This window comes from Styela clava, chromosome 4 (assembly GCF_964204865.1).
Source record: "Styela clava chromosome 4, kaStyClav1.hap1.2, whole genome shotgun sequence".
NCBI lineage: Eukaryota > Metazoa > Chordata > Ascidiacea > Stolidobranchia > Styelidae > Styela > Styela clava.
The window spans coordinates 5,201,223-5,224,663 of record NC_135253.1 but is presented as its reverse complement, the minus strand read 5'-3'; the positions used below and the strand labels follow the sequence as shown (position 1 = coordinate 5,224,663).

The window sequence follows — 23,441 nt, the reverse complement described above, 5'->3', positions numbered from 1 at the left end:
CATAGAATATACATTAAATGGAGTTTGGCTTGTCATTTCTTTTCTGGTTATAGCTTATAAGTGTTTTACTATGTATAGTTTCTCGAAAACGTAATTTTGATTTTCGATAATCACTTTTATGTTCGGGTCATACATGAAGCGGCTGATAACTACTTTACGGTACGTGCTTTTGCAATATTAGGGAATTGAAACCGATATGTTGGGCGCAAAAAGGAAGCAAATCACACCACAACGCAAAGACAACGATTTCTCAAATTTGTCGCTCTTTTCTGATAGTGAGCGCTGTTGGTGAATTCTCGCGCGATTCAGAGACGCGCGAGTTCCGTGTCCAAGCAGTGGCGCAGGTCACGTGGTACCGGATATTCGAATAGTAAAATGCCATTCGAATAATTTAATATTCGATCCGCTATTCGAATATTTTGCCCAGCTCTAGTCTTCATTATGGAGTTTGTTGGTTACCTGAGGCAGCCGAGCTCTCAGATAACAAGGTAGTTTATTTAAAAAAAAACTGGTGTGGTGAGTCATGTGGAAACGACAAGCTTTTTTCAATTACATGTCGAACAAAGTTGCTGTTGTATCTTTACTGAGAGTTTTATAATTCTTATGTGGTTTTCACACAGCAATTCTATCAAAATTAAGGAAATTTCTGACCCTTGACTTTATCAAAATTGATGCGTAAGAATTACTGAATTGAAAGGAACTCCTCCATTCTGGAGTTTTCAACCCATGTTGCTCCATTGTTATTTACGCTTACGCCAATAAAATTGTTTTCCAAGCGACATTATATCGGAGTAAACCGTGAAGTAGCAATTAGTTCTGGTACATTCTCCCCCTCTGTGTGCTATTACAAAACAAGTTGTGAGAAATGTATTGTTATTAATTGTATTGCTATTTCAAATAACAGCATTTGTTGTTAATAGCTGCACAGTAGTTCAGATATTGTTAGATTCAAATATTCAAGTTTTTATCGCTGAATTGTTTTAGCGTTAATTCGTTGACTTCGCATGTCACCTAAAAACATGGCGGGCATTGGTTCGCAATCCCTGCAATATAAGCTCCATTAATCGTCCCTTTCTTAGATTTTCTAGAGTCTAATTCTCTTCCTCTCTCTGGATATAAGTTCCCAATGGTGCTACATAGTTTTTGTTGGGGGGAGTTTCTGTAGGGCCTTCCATGGCAAATGGAAAGAGGTTTTCATCTACTTCCGTTGCGGCAAGGTAAAGTTCTTCAGATTCTAGGCGTAACTCATACAGTGCTGTTTCCTGTAGTGTAAAGAGGGAGTATGAATGATTTCAATATACTTTTGCTTCAGCAGGGAAATAAACAATGTAATTAATAGAAGAAATAGATACAGGAAGCAGGTGATATCTGTAGTGATTTGTCCTTCTTAATCACGGAGAGCCAAAATTTGAAAAAAATTATGAATACGTTCTGAATTATATTTTCAAATGTGTGATATCGAAGATTTTGAATTTAACGGAGAAATCGGCTAAACCGAGTGTAACTTGATAACAATTTAATTAATAAAATATTTTTTTGTCTCCGGCCATGAGATGGCAAATTCCTAAACTGACAAGTCAGATGGAAATACTCTAAATTCCTCTTAAGATCAATTTACTATATCGAGTACACCAATTTCATGGATGTAGGATGTTTTTAATTTCTGTATGATTTCTCAGAGTATAAATAATTGTTATTTTTGCACTCTAGTGATACTATCTGTGACTCTCCTGCAGAAAGATAAGTACACTACCTGAGATTCCTTGAGAATGAGAAGTTTTTCATCTTCTTTCTTTTTACGATTTGTTACAAACTTACTCCATTCTTTTTGTAATAATATTCTTCGCTCCAATTCTTCTGCGGTGAGCGGCTCAAGAGATCTTTGCCTAAACAACAGCATACCATTGAAATCTGTAGCTCAAATTAGAGGTAATGAAAAAATCGTCATTATAATGACGCTCAGTGGAGGCACATTGTGCTAAGAGTTAGATTTCACCTTCAATCACTCCTACCATATCTCCCTCATTATGGCTTCTTTCTCCATCAAGTCCATACATCTGAAACAAAGAACTGACTAACTAATACCATACCTGATATGGACTGGTAGTGGTAACCAAATGAAAGGGTTCGCCATATGATTAAGTCATGTTATCGGAGTTCCTCTCCCTGGGATAAAATGTGTGAAATATTCAAATACTGTTATCATTAACTTTATTGTAATTTTACATACAGCATGAAACCAGTCAGTTCATATACAAAAAATAGTGTTACCGTGGTTCTGTTTTCCATGAATATTTAATTTGAAAGTCCTGAACTGGTTTTTGTTGGAGAGGCATTTTTTCAAGTTTCAAAATAACACGTCTTTTTCTTGTTATTTGACTCTGTCTCATTTCGGAAGATGCACTGATCCCTGATCGCCCTTGAAAGCCAGCATTTGCCATACATGATGTTGATATAAATTTTTTTGAAATATTTGTATAGCAAGTGGTTTCAGATGCTTCACGAAGGAAACGTCCCCATAAACTCATTGTTATAAACAACTAAATTGCATACTATAGAATACAAAAACATACCGTATTAGCAGTTTTGTGTGAAAATAATTCCATGAAACAGCCAGACCTCTCTAGTTCAATCTGTATATTACAGTTAGCAGAACATGCACAAAAGGAAAATATATTATAAATTTCTTTAAAAAATTATCCCAGATTGTACGATGTACATAACAAAATCCCATGCAAGAAATGATGTCAAGAAAATGGATTTAAGGGGATGGCCCAGACCAGAACGATTTACTATTCTGAATACACTCTAAGTTGGGTGATGTTAAACAAGAATACAAAGTCATGGGTACATGAGAGTTAAGATGAACATTGGTATGTTTGGTTTCGTATTTATTACATTTGGGAATAAATGAAATACTGTGAGACTTCAATTGAAGAAAATTTCCAAATTGAATAACATTTGTAATTACTAATTATCAAGAATTCAAAATATTGAATATATTTATCTTGAATCAATTTGATCCATTTTGGGCATCCCTGAATATTCAGTTTTATTGGCACTTTGGATCATGTAAAAACGGTTTACATTTCTAATTGTTTGTTCAAACATATCCCTTACATATGCAAAGATACCACAATCATAATAACATGCTAAATTGAAAATACTTCAAACTCAAATCTATCCACTGCAACATTGGCACTTCTATCTATCTATTGGAAAATATGCCCAAGGGTTTCCCAGATTTTTGGTAGCGAGGAATCAATTTAGTACTAAGTAAGCAGAAACCAAAACTAATCCTGATTCAGAATTTTTATTGCTGTATTAACATGCATCAGCAATAGGATTAGCATGAATTGTTACTCTTTGTATCCTAACATCAGTCATGGGTCTGTATGTTTTCTCTTCCACAGGAAGCTTTTCAAGGTCGTCCAGAATCTCAAGTCCGTCAATAATACGACCTATGATTGTGTATTTTGTGTCTAAATGTGGTTGTTTTCCATATGTAATAAAAAATTGTGATCCATTCGTATTTGGTCCACTATTTGCCATTGAAATTACACCACGACTATTATGTCTTAATGATTCGCAAATTTCATCTTCATATTTTCTATTCCATATACTTGTCCCACCTTTCCCTGTACCTGTGGGATCGCCAGTCTGTATCATGAATCCTTTTATATTACGATGAAACAAAGACGAATCATAATAGTTACTAGCACATAAGGCTAGGAAATTTTCACATGACTTCGGTGCTTGTTCGCAATGAAGTTCAACTTTTATATCCCCAAGATCTGTGTGCAACGTCACTGACATTATTTTTATAAGTTTTTGTAATCAATTTCAACTGCAAAAAGCATAAAGAACTAGTTAAAAGTCGAATGTCATGAATTGAATGCAGTAATTGGCTTTATATCCCCCATTGAGATAAATATATAATCTTATTCATAACTGCAGAACTGAGTCAACTGGAAATGTATGCATCAAAATTAATCTTTCAGTATATAAATTAAAAATGCATATCTATATCTTGTTGATACTTCGATATTCAAATCAATGAAACCATACTATTTACCGGTAACGAACCATCAATTGTATATAATTGATTATTGCGCAACATTTTTTTCTGAAACAGCGCTGAATCTTCCCTTGGCATTTAGAAGCCATCTGATATAACTTTGGCCCAGAATTGAAATGTGTTTTTGAATTGAATATAGTTGAAAAATATAAAATACTAATAACTACTATAGCCTAATTCATGCCAGAACTGCAAGTATATCGAATACAAGATTTATTCCTTTCGAGTTTTCACATTATCTCATTAAAACATTTTTCTGAAGAATCAGTTCAAATGATATTTGAAAATAATGTATTTCAAAATTTCAGCAGTCAAAATAACTACTGTATGCATTTTAGTATCAGGACTATTCAAAACAAATCAATGTAAAGATGTTTTTGAGGAAAATTGGGATAATTCGATCAAACGATTGAAATAAATATGTAAATCCTATCATATCCATTAAATGAGCTAACTCAACCACGACAATATTCACGCTATAAACTACCCCCAATCGTGAAAGGTGAAGAAAACCAACCGGCCAGCTGGAGATTACGTTATGCTATATGACAGTGCAGTAGTGCTGTTCTCGACCTTCTACCGTATGGCCCGTGGCCTCCTTTTTTTTCACTTCAGTGGTAGGCCTATCGCTATTCAGAGTGTTATTTTATTGGGTAGATTCCAAATCCCATGGACCTTTAACCCCCGGAAATTCCTCCTATACGGTACCTTTACCGGTACGGTACCATTGCAAAATTTTCAGTACTATTTTAGGAGTGCTTTTGCGAGTTGGCACCTGTAAAATGGGGTATGTGTTTCAAACCATGATTATGATCCATCGCACACAACAATCTGTTTATTAAAAGTTTCCTACCGGTAAAGAATTTCAGGCTAGTCTATCACAGCTACAGGTATTTCTACACTAATTTTTATTAGGCTACTGCAATTAAATTAAAACTCCTAGGAAGACAGAGTGATCATTGAATTATCTGATTTTTATTTAATTTTCCGAAACACAACTGAAAACTAACGAATAGAGTTCAAAAACGCGAAAACGAGGTGATGTTTACAACCACGTTTGAAAATATGTCTGAGTGCGAAAAGTGTCTGAGCGGATGCGAAAAGGGGGCTTTGTTACGTCACTTTTTGCATCTTGCTGATTGGCCAATGTCACGAAGTAAACGAAGAAGTCGATGCTCGGGGAAAGGTCCATTATGTTCAAACAATTCATGACCAACAATTTAATTATGGATCATACAGTAATATTCCAGTCTTAAAATAATCTTCCTATACTGTTAAACTTATTGTGTAACAAGGGAACTGTATATTTAATCATGCATACCCAACGACTAACATACCGTGCATACCTAATTGCGGATCATATATTAATATTTCAGTTCTTTTTCAATATGTATCAATACCAACGACTAACATACCGATCAATACTTATGAATGTTGTAAATCAATTCAATAACCAATCAATCGCCTAACCCTAACCTGTTACCCATGTTACGTTCCGATGTCCGCCATCTTGGTTCGCATACTTCGGGAGCACCTCTTTTTATATTGTTAAAAATCATTGTGTAAAAAGTGATAAATACCTTTATTAATTGCTTATTTAATTGTGGATCATGTATTAACATTTCATTTCTCAAGTATGTATCAATAGGTACTTATGAATGTCGGTAGCCAATATAGCCTACAGTATTCAGTGATTGTCACTGTCTCTTTTTTCCTTGGTTCTATTTCATAAATTAACTTTATAACCTTTTATATTGTTAAAATTCATTGTGTAATAAGTGATGAAATGTAGGCTATATTCAATTGTGTAATCCATTTTCTAGTCTATTTCAAGTAATGACCTCCTTATATTGTAAAACCCACTATGTAACAAGTAAACTGTATATTTAATTGCGAATCATATACAGCAGTGGTTCCCAAACTTTTTGTACTATCGCCCCCCTACAGTAGTTTTTACAACTTCTTCGCCCCCCCCAGCACTACAAAAAATGTGAAGTCAGAAACGATTACATTACTGACCAAATAAGAAGACAAATAATATTTATAGTGTTTTTTAAAGAGCTTGGTGTTCTTCAGCAAGTTTTATTTATTATTAGGTGACATTTTCGTCAGTCACAATCTTAAATCACCCCGTTTACTGATAGAAAGGCGATTTCGTTGTCTTGATAGCAATAGTAAGTGTCAATTTATAAGAAAGCCGACGCTTTAGATTTGTGAAAAAATTGGCCACCTATTTCAAATCTAAACGTCGGCTACAACGTCATAACAAAACTCTTGACCCAACGCCTCATAAGCCCCAGAAATTCTTTATTTCATAGTTTCTATTGATATTCTCAAGGCGTTTGACATGGTTCATCATAGTTATCTCGGATATTACTCGAAATGATCAGTGCTTCCACTGAAGTTGCTATCGTGCTTGAACTGCATTATCAAAATAGTAAATTTGGACCTCCTGAAGTATGCGCGCCAAGATGGCGCACAACCTGAACTCAGGTTAGGATTCAGCTTTAAATAGTCGGCTGTTTAGCTAATTTGTGAACAGCAAAGACAAAACACAAGGATTGCTCACCGATAAACTTCTGGCTTAACATGGTGTCTTCGAACTCGTCGCTGACTTCTCACGCTATTCCCCAACTGCAAATTTGCCCTTCTACGTGAGAGTGCTAGCGTAGATTCTTATCTCTAATGATTGCGTCTATGCATGCTGCTTAGTTTGATAGAATTTGTTATTACACCTCACATAGATAAAATGCGCTGTGAGTACGTCATAAAAGATGGGAAAATTTTGACTGTCTTCGACGCGCGTAACTTTTGTAGGTGGTACGCGAGCATTGCATATACATAAAACCTCGCAATGGTACGTGGGTGAAAGAAGGTCTGGAAACACCGCATCTACATCATCAATGTGGAGCCGCTTAGCCGTCTTATAACGACAAAAAACAGGATTAAATGCATAAGAATAGGTAATTACACACATAAACTAGCTCAGTATCCGTACGACACAAACTTTATTGTGTCGGACATATACTCGATCGATGCTATTTTTCAGGAATAAATAAAGCTAAAAACACCGTTCTTTGTACAAACGATAGGGCGAAAGAAATGATTTCTTATTTGCCCTATTATGTATTTGTAAAAGATCATATAAAAATCCCGGGTAATCATTTTGGAAGGAACCGAGTCAATTTAACTTGGGGTGAAAAATCTCCAAGATAGAAAACAATATTAACTTTGATAGGACCCGATCTCTATCTTGGCACGGCAAGATCTTGGTAATCAATTCCCTGATCTTGTCTCAATTCATCTATAGTGCGAGGTCGGTAGAAATACCACCTCACACAATTAAATATATAGATAGGGAAATATTTTCTTTTCTCTGGACCTCTGAGCCCATGGAAGTTTTAGGCAGGCGAATCCCCCGGAACGATGAATCTATAGGTGGAATGGGTGTTCCTTGTACAAACACCATAATAGTTGCTTGCCAGGATGAACGATTCAATCAACTGGTCTCGCTTGTTAATCCCACACAATTGTGGCATAAAGAGCCTCAATACAGACTTGGCAGCAAAATAATGCTGGTCAACCCAGGTTTATTTAGCATTCCTAATTCCATCCACATTCCAGAATCTTAAACAGGCCATGGTATTCCGCTAACTCTCTTTATTTTTTCAGGAAAAGGAAATACCATACCTTATACCACAGTATAAAAAGATTAGTATCGGTGGTTCGTGGCCTACTTAAAAAAAAACGAAATCAAGCTGTAAGCTTATAAACTCCGTTATAACAAGGAAACACCAAAAGATGAGAAACTACATTTGTATCCGGAAACTCCGAAGAAAAAATTTGAATTGTATCCTACGACATGAATAGGATGAAGACGTCGAAAAATCATCGTGTGAATGTTTCACTATCTGGTGCTTCCGTGTAATACACACAATGTACCAACACGGAAAGCTATACGAAGGAGATGTTATGAAGATTCGTAGTTATCGTAATTGATTAGTTCAATGCTTATTCAATCGACCCGAATATTTTAAAAACTCAAATTTGTAAAATCACTTGACACCAAAGATAAGCTCACGCAGTGCTCTTGGGGTCGTAAAATTAAATTATTAAACGAGCAATTTTACAAAACATTTATTTTAGCAGAAATTACTTCAAAGTGAGAAAGATTTGCTGGTCTGTCAGCTGGAAGTTTTTGAGATCGTGGCGTAATCGTAGATCCTTTGGATTTTACTGCGCTTTTATTTAAGCACTATTATTCCGCATATCCGATGCTTGATTGTCTTGAGCCTTCTATTTGTAATATTGATAATATTAAAATGGTTCTGAAATTCTTAACTATTTTCAGACACCGTGTGGATGCGACTGCAGAGATTATCGTCTTTGTGATGGAACAGATTTCTAAAAATCCAAAAATATGGAATTTCTGCATAATTTTGTTTCATTTGAAGTTGAACATTCATATCCATAAATGATTTGAATTATCTGTGAATTAAATAAAATGCAGTAATAATGTGTCTCGTAGTGCTTATTAGTTATCCCTTATGATGGAGCATGGAATCAGTGGAGGATAGTTCAAACCTGACACTTAACTGCCTGTATGCGCAAGCTTTTATCGTTTAACTTTTTAATAGAAAATCTTACGAGGAAGGCAGAACCGTATATGACGATAATACAAAAGTGTTACCCAATTGAAATTTATTATACTACTGCAAAGTGAACTCTGTGATCAGCATACATGGATCGACAAACATTATCAGCACAAATCCTTTGCGTGCGTTCTTAGTAGATTGTTACTCAAAATGCAAATTTCCTAGCAAATCAATTGGTTGTTAACGACAAGACTATTTTGAGTGTTGCGCAACAATCTTGTCTGCCAATCTAGGTGAAATGCGCGTTCAAAATTAACTAGGCAGTAAAATATTGTTCGAAAATAACATTTAATTTTATACATTTTCCGTAAAACCGAACGGAGGAACTATTTAGGCCTTTGGTATTTTGTTTGTAATTTATTTCACAAATATGTGAACCTCATTGACGCTTGTGTGTGTTTATTATCTGATAATATCTCATCACGCATTTATGTATTCATGAGATTTCATACTTTAATACACCATTACTTGTCAGACAATTAATTAATTCTACGATACCTCAATCGCGATAAGAGTGGTGCCTTTTAGCGTTCGTATGTCAGTGCAATCATATTTTTCAGGTAATATGAATACATACGAGCGGTTTAATGACGAGATCTTGGTGAAAAATCAAACTGTATTTACAAAAGAGAAAATTGAAGTCTGATCCTTGTTATTTAATAAAAATGTGAACAAAGATGGACAGAGAAAACATACCCGAAAGTTGCAAAAACGTACAAAAAAGAAAATTAAACTAAAATACTCAATAATATAGTACAATATATGATTCAATAATATTTCTGTAACACAGCATATTATTCAACAATACAAGAATACCTTACTTTTTTTTCTGCACTGCTTATCTGCCGTGATCTGGTTGGTTTTACAAATTTGCATGACAAATAATTTCCTCTGCTCAAATTAACATTTTCACATGAGACCTGTTTATTATCAAATAATTAATACTACATTTTATATTCACATTGCTTGGATTACATAACCGCAGATACGCGCTGCTAAGTGCACGAAAACCAGAAAACAAAAACTCTTTAATTGAGTCTTATGAACTCCAGAAAAGGCACAAGTGATTTCAATCTACATTTGAAATTTTACGTAATCAGAAGTCGACCACCTCGCTTTTTATTGCAATTCTGATGCTTATATAATCTAGTAGTTTAAGTGGTATATTCTGATTTTCACTTTTGAGAAGCTAATGAAAGATTGCTTTTGCCAAAGAATTCAGCTGAAATAAATGCAATATTTTTCAAGTAGATAGTTTTATGTTACTCCGAATTTAGTAACCTTCCATTTGTCAGCGAACTGGTGATTTTTATCTCGCATATTGAAATAACATTGAAAGTTTATGCAGGAAAAAAAGAAAATGAAATTAATGCTATTAGATGACTTTTCAAAATAAAACATTTCATATTTTCAAAATTTCCCTTTCAATTTTATTGCATTTTTCAAAAGATAACCCTGTTGTTGAGATTACATTGAATGCTTATCGTTTTCAATTTCAGATCCTGAATTGTAAATAACTCTGCCCATAAACTGTAAATGTTTTTTGGTTTTCTACTTGCCTGGCCAGTCGGCTTGAGTTTGAAATATTTTCGGTCCATGATCAAACATCTTTTCCCCCTCCAAATGAATAATGACATTTCAAATGCAAATATCGCCAATATAAAAACTAATTTAACATTATTAAAGTACAGTCAAGTTTGTCATGTAATGTAAATCAGGGTAAGAAGATTGATATATAGCATACGTACATGCTAATTTTCATCCTGATGTATTAGTATGGAAAATGTTATCGATTCATTTCGACAAAAATTCATGACGCCATGTGGAATTTTGTGGTTGTGGAAATTGTTTAACCTATTTCCTATAAATACTCGACTCACAAATAGGTATCACGTTTTCAATATCCAATGGATCAAAACCTTTTTTTGAGAAGGTTATCGGGATAGGTTAATTCCGAGTTTTATTATTAAACATGAACAAGACTAAACCATGACTGAATACACCTGTAACAGTGATTGATCTAAAATATAAAAGATTGTGTGGAAGTGGGTATACGCAAAGAATGATTCCTCAAAGGTTGTATTTCTTGCCTGTTTCGGTCGAACAATAATTTATCAAGAATTGCGAGGAGATCCTAAAACTATTATTTTCAGTTCGGTAAATTAAATGTTAGTTAGACAATGACAAATGATTAGAATAAAACGTTTACAATCACATGACCGATTTGTGTATTTATTTTGATAATTGTCTTTTCCAGTGACCTGTATGATCTCTTTGTCACAAAGTGACGAGACGTGGGTACTCGATGTTTATATGCTAATGACATTGTCTTATATGTGCATATGACATTGTCTGTATATGTATGTGGAATTAGCTATATGCACATTTGGTTGGCTGTATATGTGTATGATTTGACTGTATATGAATAGCGCATTGACTCTTGCATGTAACTCCCTCTAATGAATGTATATTGAGAATATGTACATTATATAGAATATTGCTGTTTATGTAACTTTCTTGAAAGAAATGCATATTATATATAGAATGTCTGTATACATTGGCTTCCCCTGTATATCAACCGAATGGCTGTACATGTATTTTGAGTTGGTTGTATTTGTATATAAGTTTAAGAAACCGCAATAACGCTGTTTGTTGCACAACAACTAGATAACAAAAGTGGTTTTTAAGACTTATGAAATGAAAGTTTCAACGAACAATCAACCTTTTTTTTTTTTATTTACTACCTAATATGAGTATCACGCGCGATCTCTGATTGGCCCACGTCTCTTTTTTCGTCAATATTAAATCTTTCCTTCGCCGATTTGGATCAACTTAATGATTTTTGTATGATAACAAGAACCAATCGTTTCAATGGCCGATCGAGAATAGTTATTTTTGAACTAACTAGAAATAAATCTTTTCACTTCAAAATGTGTTGAGAAAATGGAACATATATAGTTGTCATAAAAATAATATTTGATAAAAGTTGTTTACTATTGATAATTTATTAGTCGATTTCGTTTGATATAGAGTTTTTCTCGCATTTGAGTCGTAAAATGTAGGTTTAAAATCAGAAATATTCAATTACGATTTTCTTATGTTTCAGAACCTTGTGTAAAACAACATATTAAACAATGGAGTTGATAATTTTCGTTATACTTTTTTTTGGAGTGAGAGGAAAAACGTGGGAGAATGAAGTCAGTCTTGTAGATTTCTATGATACATTCGATCCTGAGGTATGCCAGTTTGTACGTTTTGTATTTAGTTATCGTGCGGTATAGCACCAACTAAAATACCGAGGTCAATACGACGATTATTATAATTGAACACGAAAAAAATTATTTCATATTCAAATCCCATTTTCAGTTTACGGAGGACCTTGCAAGAAAGTTTGAATTTCCGAAAGAAAACGGACTTGATTTTAAAAATACTCCAGAATGCAGAAAGTTCAAGTAATTTGTATTCTTCATTTGAAGTTGTTTATATTGCCGTTGGACCACATAAAATTTATATTCCTACGCATTTGTTTAATATTTAATTGACGTACGCATTCAAATAAAAATTACCATATCTTGGCAGGCAAGTATATTTCCGTATACTATCATCAAAATCTTCAGATTGAACAACAACATAAATTGTATACTAAACATATTATATATTTATTTCAAAAAGACATCCTATCAAGAAAAGTGACTATTTTTCATAATGAAAATGATATTTTACATTTTTTGTAGAGCACATAATGAAATGATTTCATGCACAAGAAATTCCCTCACCCGAAAGATTCATGTCCTGTCCCAAAAGGTTTCACTGGTCACTGGGGTACTGGTTGCGACGAGAGAAAATGTATTCTGAAATCCTTCTACGGTTCAACAAATTGCAGAAGGGTAGTTCGATTATATAAGCCTTTCCCTCACGCTGCAGTTGAATGCAAGTAAGTTCTTTGTTAATTAATATTAATAGAGGAGAATTGAATACCTATGTTAAAATATATGATTCGACATTATTATGATTAGCTTAAAAATAATATTGGTCGATATGAATACACAATGTCCTCAATATGACCAAGCGTTTTGTGTAAAATATTTTTTTTAATGAAAACTAAGAAAAAAAGGGTGGAATTAACAACAAGTGGATATGGATATTTTAATAGAAATAGTGACAGGCCATTGAAAATAAAGAAAAAATGCTCAGTTCACCTGAATTGTATTTCAAAATACCCTATGAATGTGTATTTACGCTACGTGCGAAATTTTTAAAAATTGTCATATTTTAGGATATGATGTGAATAAATATATTTTTAAGAAAAATGAAAGCAAGCTGTAAGTTTGAAAAACTCCATGATCACAAGGAAACACCAAAAGATGGGAAACCACATTTTTATCCGAAACCTCCGAATAAAATATTTAAATGGTATCATACGCCAGAAAAAGATGTCGAAAAATCGTCGTGTGAATGTTTCACTATTTGGTGCTTCCGTGACATACGCACAATCTACGAGGAAAACGGAAAGTTAAACAAAGGAAATGTTGTTTTAAAGGCCTGTACTTATCATGATTGATTAGTTCAATATTTTAAAAACTTAAATTTGTGAAATCTCGCGACCCCAAAGAAATGCTCATATACTAAATGGCACGTAGTGCTTTTATGCCCGCAAAACTGAATCCTGATCGTAGAAATATACTTACTTACGTAGAAATATAGAAGCTGTCAAATTTTACGCTGTGATACTTATATAATTACTATTGAGCAACACTTCAATACCAAATCTTCAATAAACAATAAAAAATACTAAAAAATGAATGAAAAACTTCCGAGTCTTCCTTGAAAAAACAACTGACCTATGAGGGTTTTCATGCGAACCATCGGCTAAGAAATACTGACTTGATCATGAAATCGAATGGATTCTCAAATTATTTTTTTATTTTCAATGATATACATATATATACTAAAATGGTTCTAAAATTCTAAACTAATTTCAGACACCGTGTGGATGCGACTGCAGAGATTATCGTCTTTATGGAGGAACGGATTTCTGAAAATTTAAAAATATGGAATTTCTGCATAAATTTTGTTTCATGTGTAATTGAACATTCATATCCACGAATGATTTGAATTATCTGTGGATTTGATTAAATGCTGTAATAATGTGTCTCGTAGTGTTTATTCCATATGATCGAGCATAGAATCAGTGAAGGATAGTACAAACTTTACACTTAACTGCCCCTATGCGCATGCTTTTATCGTCAACTTTTTAATAGAAAATCCTACGAGAGCTAGAACCGTATAAGATTCTATGCAGAACTACAAACACTGGGAGAAATATTTCCCATTGTCAACTACATTATAAGGAGCAATCTGACTTTGATTCTATGAAAGCTCCACAAGATGTGTAGTACCAATGATCTGTGACTCATATTTATGATAGAAATTCATAAAAAAGTCTTCATCAGTAATGGAAAATAATACAAAAATGTTATCTAATTAAAATTCATTATACTATAGCAAATAAAATGGTAAACGAGAATATTGGTCGGAGACCGAAGACTTATCGATCGAAACTGCGGTTTCGATTCATGACTCTATAGTGACACCGCGTGTCCCATCACTAATTAATTATTAACTCGCTAATTATACGGCATAAATTATCCAAAATCAGTAGGCTTCTGGTCCGAGATATGATGAATGCACATGCAAAACTTGAAGCAGATTCTACCTCGCCTTCGTGAGATATCGTGTTCATCTAACAGAGATACGAGAATATCGGTCAGAGACCGAAGACTTATTGATCAAAAGTTAGGGGATCCCCCAAAACAGCGCTCTTACTCACTAGTGACACCTTGTGTCCCATCACTAATTAAATAATAACTCGCTGACTATACGACATAATTCGTCCAAAAGCAATAGGCTTCTGGTCCGACATATGATGAATGCACATGCAAAATCTGGAGTAGATTCAATCTCGCTTTCGTGAGATATCGCGTGCATCTAACAGACAGACAGACAAACAAACAGACAAATACCTATCAACACACTTACCGATTAAAATCGATAAGTAACAAACAGACAGACAAATACCTATCAACATACTTACCAATCTTAAGATCGATAAGTAATAAGTGATATGTTCCAGTATATATATTGCTTATTCGTAGACCGTCTCAGACCTGCCAGTCCCCCGTTCACTCTTGCATGTGCATTCATTATATCTTGGATCATAAGCCTATTGATTTTGGATGAATTATGTCGTATAATTAGCGAGTTATTAATTGATTTGTGATAGGAAACGCGGTGTCACTATAGAGTCATGAATCGAAACAGCCGCTTCGATCGATAAGTCTTCGGTCTCCGACCGATATTCTCGTTTCCAAATTAGTTGTTATGTAACTACAATACTACTGTAAAGTGAGCTCTGTGATAGTATTAGCATATATGGACCGACAAAACATCATCAAAAATCCTTTGCGATGACCTGTTTTTCAGGTGAGGTTTACTTGAAATCATCCAATGTGTGGCCTCAGGGACTTTTGACACCCCTTTATAATTTTCATCATATCTCATTGTCCAAGAATGCCAGGAACATCATCATTGTGTCGTTAAAAAGATCGTTTTAGCACTATGCGAGAGACTTTACTAGACTGTAGTCTCTGGTTCTCGAGCCGTGACGTTAATAAGAGAAAAATCTTAGCTAGATTGACACACTTAAAATAGTCTTGTCGCTAACAAGCCTTTCGAGTCGCTAGGAAAGTTGCATTATGAGTTACAAGCTACTACGAGCGCACTAATGTCTAAACTAAATCAACTTTTCGGTGCTACTTTGGTATGTGATCTCAGTGGTTGTATGATATGAGTGAATTTAGTTAGGATTGTAAACTGAATTCATGCGATTGAGATCATGTTAAATCGCGATAAGAGTGCCTTTTAGTGATTGTATATCAGTTCAACCACATTTCTCTGGTAAGCTGAATACGTGATGACGAAATCTTGGTGAAAAATCAAACTGTAAAAGAAAAAGAGAAAACTGAAGTCCCATTCTTGTTATTTAACGAAAGTGTGAAAAAAGATCTACATTGAAAACAAACCCAAAAGTTGAAGAAGAAGAAAATTAAACTAGAATAGTCGTTGGTATATAGTCAAATATATGATTAAAAGTATCTTCAAAAAATGATACATTGATTCAATAACATAGCTGCACATGCAACAATACAAGGATCCCTATTCTCACACACTGTTCATCTGCAGTTATTTTGTTGGATTTACAAATTTTCAAGACGAATAATATCCTTTGTTCAAATTAACATTTTCACATGAGAGCTGTTTATTATCAAATAATTAACACCAACTTTTATATTGAATATTGCTGAGATTACATAACCACAGATACGTGCTTCTAGGTCCCGAAAATCAGATAACAAAAAACTCATTAGGTCTCGGAAATTTTACGTAATCAGAAGTCGACCTCGCTTTTTATTCCAATTTTGATTGATTGTATAATCTCGTAATTTGAGTTGTATATTCAGATTTTCATTTTTGGAAAGCTTATGGAACATTGCTTTTTCCAAAAAATTTAGCTGAAATAGATGCAATATTTTAGATTTATGTTTATTTTACTTCCAATTCAGTATCTCTCCGTTTGTCAGCGATCTGAAATTTTTTATCTCGCCTATGGAAATAATTTTGTAAGGTTATACCGAAAAATGAAATAAATGCTATTAAATCACCTTTCATAAAACCAGGCATTTCAACCTCCTATAATTTCCTTTCAAATAGTTTATTGCCTTAACTAAACACAGACTTCTTGTTGAGATTAGATGCAATGTATATACAACGCTTATTATTTTCAAATCAGATTCCGAATTGTAAATAACTCTGCTCATAAACCGTGAATATTTTGCTGATATTGACCAGTCAGCTTATGTTTGAAATACTTTTGGCCCATAATCAAATGACTTTTCAGCGAAGGTGACACATTGACTTATACTTTATAGTATACTTTGGTATATACAGTTTTTTTTTTCAGTCACATGAAAAATCTACATAATCTTTAGTGTCAATTTCGTTCATAAAACATCGTCTAGTTCGAAAGCAATATGCTTTGTAAACACAAAAATGGGGTACACCATTTCAACTTTTAGAAATATATCGTCATCTGACAAAACATTTCCGAGATTGAGCGCTTGTCTTATGTTACAGTCAAAAATCTCAAGAGGATCTTTAGTTGGCTTTTCTTGTTTCATGAAAATGACATAGTCACCCAAAGTGCGAAAAACATTTTTGAGTTGATGAAGCGTCATTTCTCTTTCACGTACAATTTCTTGGAGCCATAATTTAGATGAATTCTGGATTTGATCATAAATTGGCCGATTTCTTTGTACTACCGCAAAAATATTAGGATGTGCTTTCACAATGGCACAGAAATCAGTAGCAATCAAATCGAATAAAACCCTCTTTTGTCCCCAATCAGTTCCTCTAACGCGGAATTCTGTAATATTTCCCCAATTAAACGTATAGACAGCACAACATCCACCAGGTTTCAGAGTTCGATCACATCCTTTTTCAAGTAATTGCAGGTCAAGAAAATGAATGGAAGTGGCGCATGTGATGAGATCAACACTGTTGTCTTTCACAGGAAATTCATAACTATCTATCAATTCGAAAGCGACGTTTCTTCAGTCTTTTTGCTTCTTCGATCTTAGCTTCGCTGATATCAATCCTTCAATATCTTCTCTGATATCTCGGATAAACATTTCGGGTAAAATCTTATGACTTTGGTCGAGATACAAACTTGGCGATGATTATACGCAATAGAAGTAAAAATAAAAATGAAAAATTTTACTTACATTTTTGAAATTATAACTCTGGCTGCGTGTGCAGCTGCCAGAATACAACGTTTTGGCGTAGTTTCGTGGCGATGCAAGGGGTATTTCAATGGAAAATACAAATAATACAGAAAAAAATTGATTTAAAACAAGCCCTTGTTTTAAAACACGATGTTTTTTTAGAATTGATAAAAAACAAAACCCCACTCGGCGTTCCATGGAAAATCCTCTCGCGTGCCACTTTTGGCACGCTGCCAGGGGTTGCCGACCCCTGCATTAGAGCGTATCAATCCACGAATAATCCTTATTATTGTAAGTTTTCAACAGTGACCAAGCCTATTAATTCAATTATACATTTGTATTTGCTCGGCATTTACTCGACTAACAATTAATTCGCAATTCTTGATAATTTATTGCAGGGTTGTCCAACCATTTTAGGGGAAGGGCCACCTTTAGTTTACAAATGATTGCGCGGGCCACTTGTCATGGTAGTTATGTTCTAGTTTTCACTACACCGATTACAGGTTAATGAAAAAACAAACAAAAGCCTGACACCAAAATTATAAGAACAATGAAAATACGAAAAGATTCAGATAGCTCGGTGTGGTGCTTATCGCGCGTTTGAACGACGAGTAATAATTTTTTTTCTCCATTAGAGGTTTCAATAGTGGCTCAGATTTGTAAAAGACATCGGGCTCCGAATAATACCACGCGGGTCACTCGAAAATCTTCGGCGGGCCATATATGGCCCGCGGGCCACGGGTTGGACGACCCTGATTTATTGTTTTGATCGGCGAAAATATTCTTTGCTACGTACTACGGAACAATCTTTCACTTTTTAGATCAATTCCTTCTACATGTGTAATCAGCCATGGTTAAGTTCATGTTTGTTGATAGAACTAGAGTAGCTAGATATGTCACGACAACGTCCTTAATAACGCAAGGAGGGTCAAATTTGGCACATCGGGGAAAACACTTTCTTTTTTGGCCACGTGGTGTTTTTTTTATATCGGTTCATTAGGTTATGTCGTTGAGCAACCTATATACAATACATCGGCGACGCATCTTCTCCATTGCTCAATAAACGGAGGAAATATTCCGAATTTTATACGTGGATTTCAGCTTTCGTGCGAGTCGCTGGTTTTTGATGCTTGTAATCGTGTGTGGGTTAGGTTTCGGGCAATTTATTAAGTGATTACCGGTCTGGACAATATCAATATGGGAAGGTAGATTCCAACTATGGAATTCTATGGAAGTATTTGATTGGATGATATAAACTTACTGTGAATGTTAAAAAATCCAACGTCATGTTGTTTAGCTCCAAAAGTCGAACCATACATGCAAACCTATCAATTAAGATTGGGCGTTTTAATTAATGCTTACGTGCCGTTGGCACGAGGCTGTAACCATATACTAACTTCATAGAGGGGAGGTTAAAAAAAAACTACGGTGATTGGTGCATAATTTAAATGCATTCAAATTAGTATTTTCTAATGTTTACAAAATATAAATAAACCAAACATGATATATGTTTATATAAAATGCTACATTCTATTTTGTTAAACCTAATTTGCATTTATAATATTAAACCGATACAGAGATTTCGGATGGTTCTCATTGACCTAAATTCAGATTTTACTCCTAGTGCTCAATAATGAATCATTATGTAGGCTATAGTCATCAGCATTTGAGTATCTATTTAATTCTTAGGTAGGCCCACGTATGTAAATATATATAGGTGTCTCAAATCATTGCATAAATTTGTCCTATCTATCTCTTTATTCGAAAACTTCTTCGTATGCGGCTCGCGAGACATATAGAGACTATCAATAACGAAAGTGTATTCATTATCACATCATAATGATCATTTTACCATAATATATGATGTATATTGTTTGGCATTACAGCTTTTTAACAATGGCAGGTAAATTTTCAGTATGAATCCGTGACATGTATTTTCCTACACATCCAAATTCATTAATCCAATAAATGATCGAATATTAATTATAAGTTTTGTGATAAAATATTTACACTTGATTGATTTGTCACGCTTGATAAAATACCTCAATATCGGTTGCACAGACTGTCTACACTAGCCATATTCTCCCGACATGGTTCATTTTTCGCTCGCAAAGCCTTCGCCGAACGTCGACGGGGCGACGCCGATTTTGCCCCGGTTGCTCATTGTATATCGTATTCTCTCCTTTATCTTCCACTCGCCGCGTTTGTCTCGTTTTTTTCTGTTTCTTTTACTAAATCATCGGGGCCGATCGGGGCTAGCCCCGAAATTATGACGACACAATGCCGACGTTTCTTACAACAACGTGTTGACATATTCACGCATTCCTTCTCGTTCGTTGGTTGCTTGAAGAGTTGATAGTTTCCTCGCCTTCGTTTTTGTCGCTTGTTTCGCTATTTGAATCAGTTAGAGACCTATAGTCCATTTGCTTCCGATTTTCCACATTCCTTTTGAGCTCCTCACTTCTTTCCGGCTTCGCATTTCTTAGCCTTAGACCTCATAAGGAATAAGGTTGATGCACTACTTCGCACTCCGTTTTCGCAGCTGCCGCTAGAACAAAAATTAGAGGTACAACGTCTTGGGCCTTATCAACCAAAAAATTGTTCACTGGAACAATCTCATGACGGAGGAAAGCGTCGGCGTACATTCTGCGCAGAAACTTGGTATAAAAAACACGAATGGTTGTGTTACAGCGAGGACAAAAATGCACTTTTTTGTTTTTATTGCCTACTTTTTGCTACCGCCCGTGACTCACGCTGGTGTAAATTTGGTTTTAGAGATCTTAAACATCTTTCCGAGCGTGCCAGGGATCATCAATCTTCTATGGAGCATCTGGACAATGCAGTAAAATACCGAACATTCGGAAATGTTAATATTGCAGCACAGTTGGATGAAGGACGCGCAGTTTCTATTCGTCGGCACAACCAAAACGTCGAGAAAAACCGCCATGTTCTCGGTCGATTGATAGATGTTTTGAAGTTCATTGGTTGTCACGAGCTGTCCCTCCGTGGGCACGATTAACGGACTGGCTCTTCTAATAGAGGGGTATTTTTGGATATGGTGGAATACACCGCACCCCTAGATACAGTATTGAGAGATCATCTTGATGCCGCAACTGTTTCGAAAGGGACATCTAAGGATATCCAAAATGATTTGTTCGACTCAATGTATAAAATTTATTTACAACATTTGGCTCTGGAAATTGAGAATTGCCAGTTCCCTTCGATCCAGTCTGACGAGACAACTGACATCACGTGCGTTTCCCAACTGGCTGTGATTTTTCGGTTTGTGAAATATGGTAAACCTACCGAGAGATTTGCCAGCTTTGTACCAATCGTTGATCGCACGGCTTGTCGGCTGTACTGAAAGAAGTGTTACAGCCTTACAACGCGAAGTCAAAATTGATAGCTCAAACTTATGACGGCGCAGTAGTTATGAGTGGATCGAAACATGGTGTTCAAGTTTATATAGAAGAAGATTTTCCTCATGCGCATTTTTTACATTGTTATGCACACCAATTTAACCTCGTTATTAAAAATATGTGTCTTGATACCCCTCTCGTCCGTATATTTTTTGCAAATGTTTCGGGGTTTTCTTCATTTTTTTCCGTTTTGCCGAAGCGCTCTGACCTCCTTTGCCAGATATGTAGCCGCCGTCTCCCAGCTTGTGCACCAACACGTTGGAACTTCCAATCACGCGTGGTGCAGGGCGTGTCCGAAATCAGGTTTGAGCTCATTGAGTGTTTCAATGGCATTCAGAGCTCTCCGGTTTGGGACGAACGCTCTGTGAGGGAGGCGGCAGGTCTGAAGCGTCTGCTAGAAGATGGTGAGTTTTCATTTTTTCTCGCTTTTTTCTCCACAATATTCTATCACGTGGATGTACTATACGGCGCATTGCAGTCAAGGCTAATGGATGGAGCGTCTGTGCAGTCGTGTATTTCAGACTGCTGCGATGCTGTGTCTCGTATCCGGGAAAAATAAAATACGACGACACATGGAGTGCTTCTTTACGCCGCGGGCAAACAACGCAGCGTTTGATTTTGTCTGCAAAGAAATGCTGTGACATTCTGGTGAATCAAATAGGCGATCGTCTGCGCACTGAACACCTTGCCGCGTTTTCTTTGATAAACCCCAAAACTTTTTCAAAATTTGCACGTCAATTTCAAATCCATTTGTTGGCTACTGTCTCCAAATTTTACCCCATGATAAACGTGGATAAATTGGAAAATGAATTGCGATGTATATACACCAATCAAAATTTTTTGAACATCACATCAACTTGCGCGCTCTATGGGTTCCTCATAGATAAACTTTGCGGCATCTGCAAAATTTCTGGACATCATTTTGACGACGTCTATTTCTTCCGCCGACGCAGAGCGAACATTCAGCACGCTGAAGCGTATTAAAACGTATCTCAGAAACACAATGAAGCAAGATAGATTAAATTCCTTGGCTGTTTTATCTATTCACAGAGACGTTATTTCTGGGATGCATGACTTTAATCAGCGCGTTATTGAGCATTTTGCTTCCAAGAAAGCGCGGCGTGCTGCATATATGTTCAAGCAGTGGCGGCGCGTCAATAGGGCCAACCGGGGCAATGCCCCGGTTGTTTTTTCGGTATAATAAAAATATTCGAAAAATACCTCAACATCGGTTGCACAGACTGTCTACACTAGCCATATTCTCCCGACATGGTTCATTTTTCGCTTGCAAAGCCTTCGCCGAACGTCGACGGGGCGACGCCGATTTTGCCCCGGTTGCTCATTGTATATCGTATTCCCTCTTTTATCTACCACTCGCCGCGTTTGTCTCGTTTTTTTCTGTTTCTTTTACTAAATCATCGGGGCCGATCGGTGCTAGCCCCGAAATTATGACGACACAATGCCGACGTTTCTTACAACAACGTGTTGACATATTCACGCATTCCTTCTCGTTCGTTGGTTGCTTGAAGAGTTGATAGTTTCCTCGCCTTCGTTTTTGTCGCTTGTTTCGCTATTTGAATCAGTTAGAGACCTTTAGTCCATTTGCTTTCGATTTTCCACATTCCTTTTGAGCTCCTCACTTCTTTCCGGCTTTGCATTTCTTAGCCTTAGACCTCATAATGAATAAGGTTGATACACTACTTCGCACTCCGTTTTCGCAGCTACCGCTGGAACAAAAATTAGAGGTACAACGTCTTGGGCCTTATCAACCAAAAAGTTGTTCACTGGCACAATCCCATGACGGAGGAAAGCGTCGGCGTACATTCTGCGCAGAAACTTGGTATAAAAAACACGAATGGTTGTGTTACAGCGAGGACAAAAATGCACTTTTTTGTTTTTATTGCCTACTTTTTGCTACCGCCCGTGACTCACGCTGGTGTAAATTTGGTTTTAGAGATCTTAAACATCTTTCCAAGCGTGCCAGGGATCATCAATCTTCTATGGAGCATCTGGACAATGCAGTAAAATACCGAACATTCGGAAATGTTAATATTGCAGCACAGTTGGATGAAGGACGCGCGGTTTCTATTCGTCGGCACAACCAAAACGACGAGAAAAACCGCCATGTTCTCGGTCGATTGATAGATGTTTTGAAGTTCATTGGTTGTCACGAGCTGTCCCTCCGTGGGCACGATGATCAGGCTGGTTCTTCTAATAGAGGGGTATTTTTGGATATGGTGGAATACACCGCATCCCTAGATACAGTATTGAGAGATCATCTTGATGCCGCAACTGTTTCGAAAGGGACATCTAAGGATATCCAAAATGATTTGCTCGACTCAATGTATAAAATTTATTTACAACATTTGGCTCTGGAAATTGAGAATTGCCAGTTCCTTTCGATTCAGTCTGACGAGACAACTGACATCACGTGCGTTTCCCAACTGGC

At 35.8% G+C, this 23,441-nt stretch overlaps 2 protein-coding genes and 1 long non-coding RNA gene across 3 annotated transcripts; 1 reads left to right on the top strand and 2 right to left on the bottom strand.

The window, feature by feature from the left end:
* Positions 1-866: 866 nt before the first annotated feature.
* On the bottom strand, positions 867-2,528 carry LOC120325998 (large ribosomal subunit protein mL40-like). The gene is made up of 3 exons (XM_039392194.2): positions 2,272-2,528; positions 1,754-1,886; positions 867-1,262 (listed from the first exon to the last, which is right to left on the bottom strand). Exons 1-3 carry the CDS (start codon positions 2,526-2,528, stop codon positions 1,092-1,094), a joined length of 561 nt encoding a protein of 186 aa, XP_039248128.2. The 3' UTR covers positions 867-1,091.
* A 24-nt stretch (positions 2,529-2,552) lies between these two features.
* Positions 2,553-3,943, bottom strand: LOC144421928 (peptidyl-prolyl cis-trans isomerase-like 3). The gene has a single exon (XM_078111527.1). It carries the CDS (start codon positions 3,814-3,816, stop codon positions 3,325-3,327), a length of 492 nt encoding a protein of 163 aa, XP_077967653.1. The 5' UTR covers positions 3,817-3,943; the 3' UTR covers positions 2,553-3,324.
* A 7,900-nt stretch (positions 3,944-11,843) lies between these two features.
* LOC120325706 (uncharacterized) lies at positions 11,844-12,209 on the top strand. Its single transcript, XR_005567367.2, has 2 exons — positions 11,844-11,969; positions 12,100-12,209. It is a non-coding gene; the product is annotated as an uncharacterized LOC120325706 (long non-coding RNA).
* The last annotated feature ends 11,232 nt before the right edge of the window (positions 12,210-23,441 follow it).

Bases quoted from the DNA above. Each gene is read 5' to 3' on its own strand.
- LOC144421928 (XM_078111527.1), bottom strand. From the start codon at position 3,816: ATGTCAGTGACGTTGCACACAGATCTTGGGGATATAAAAGTTGAACTT.
- LOC120325998 (XM_039392194.2), bottom strand. From the start codon at position 2,528: ATGAGTTTATGGGGACGTTTCCTTCGTGAAGCATCTGAAACCACTTGC. The intron at 1,887-2,271 runs GTAACACTATTT...GCTGTTGTTTAG, and splicing joins TCATGGAAAACAGAACCACG to GCAAAGATCTCTTGAGCCGC. The intron at 1,263-1,753 runs GTAGTGTACTTA...TTTACACTACAG, and splicing joins TCATTCTCAAGGAATCTCAG to GAAACAGCACTGTATGAGTT.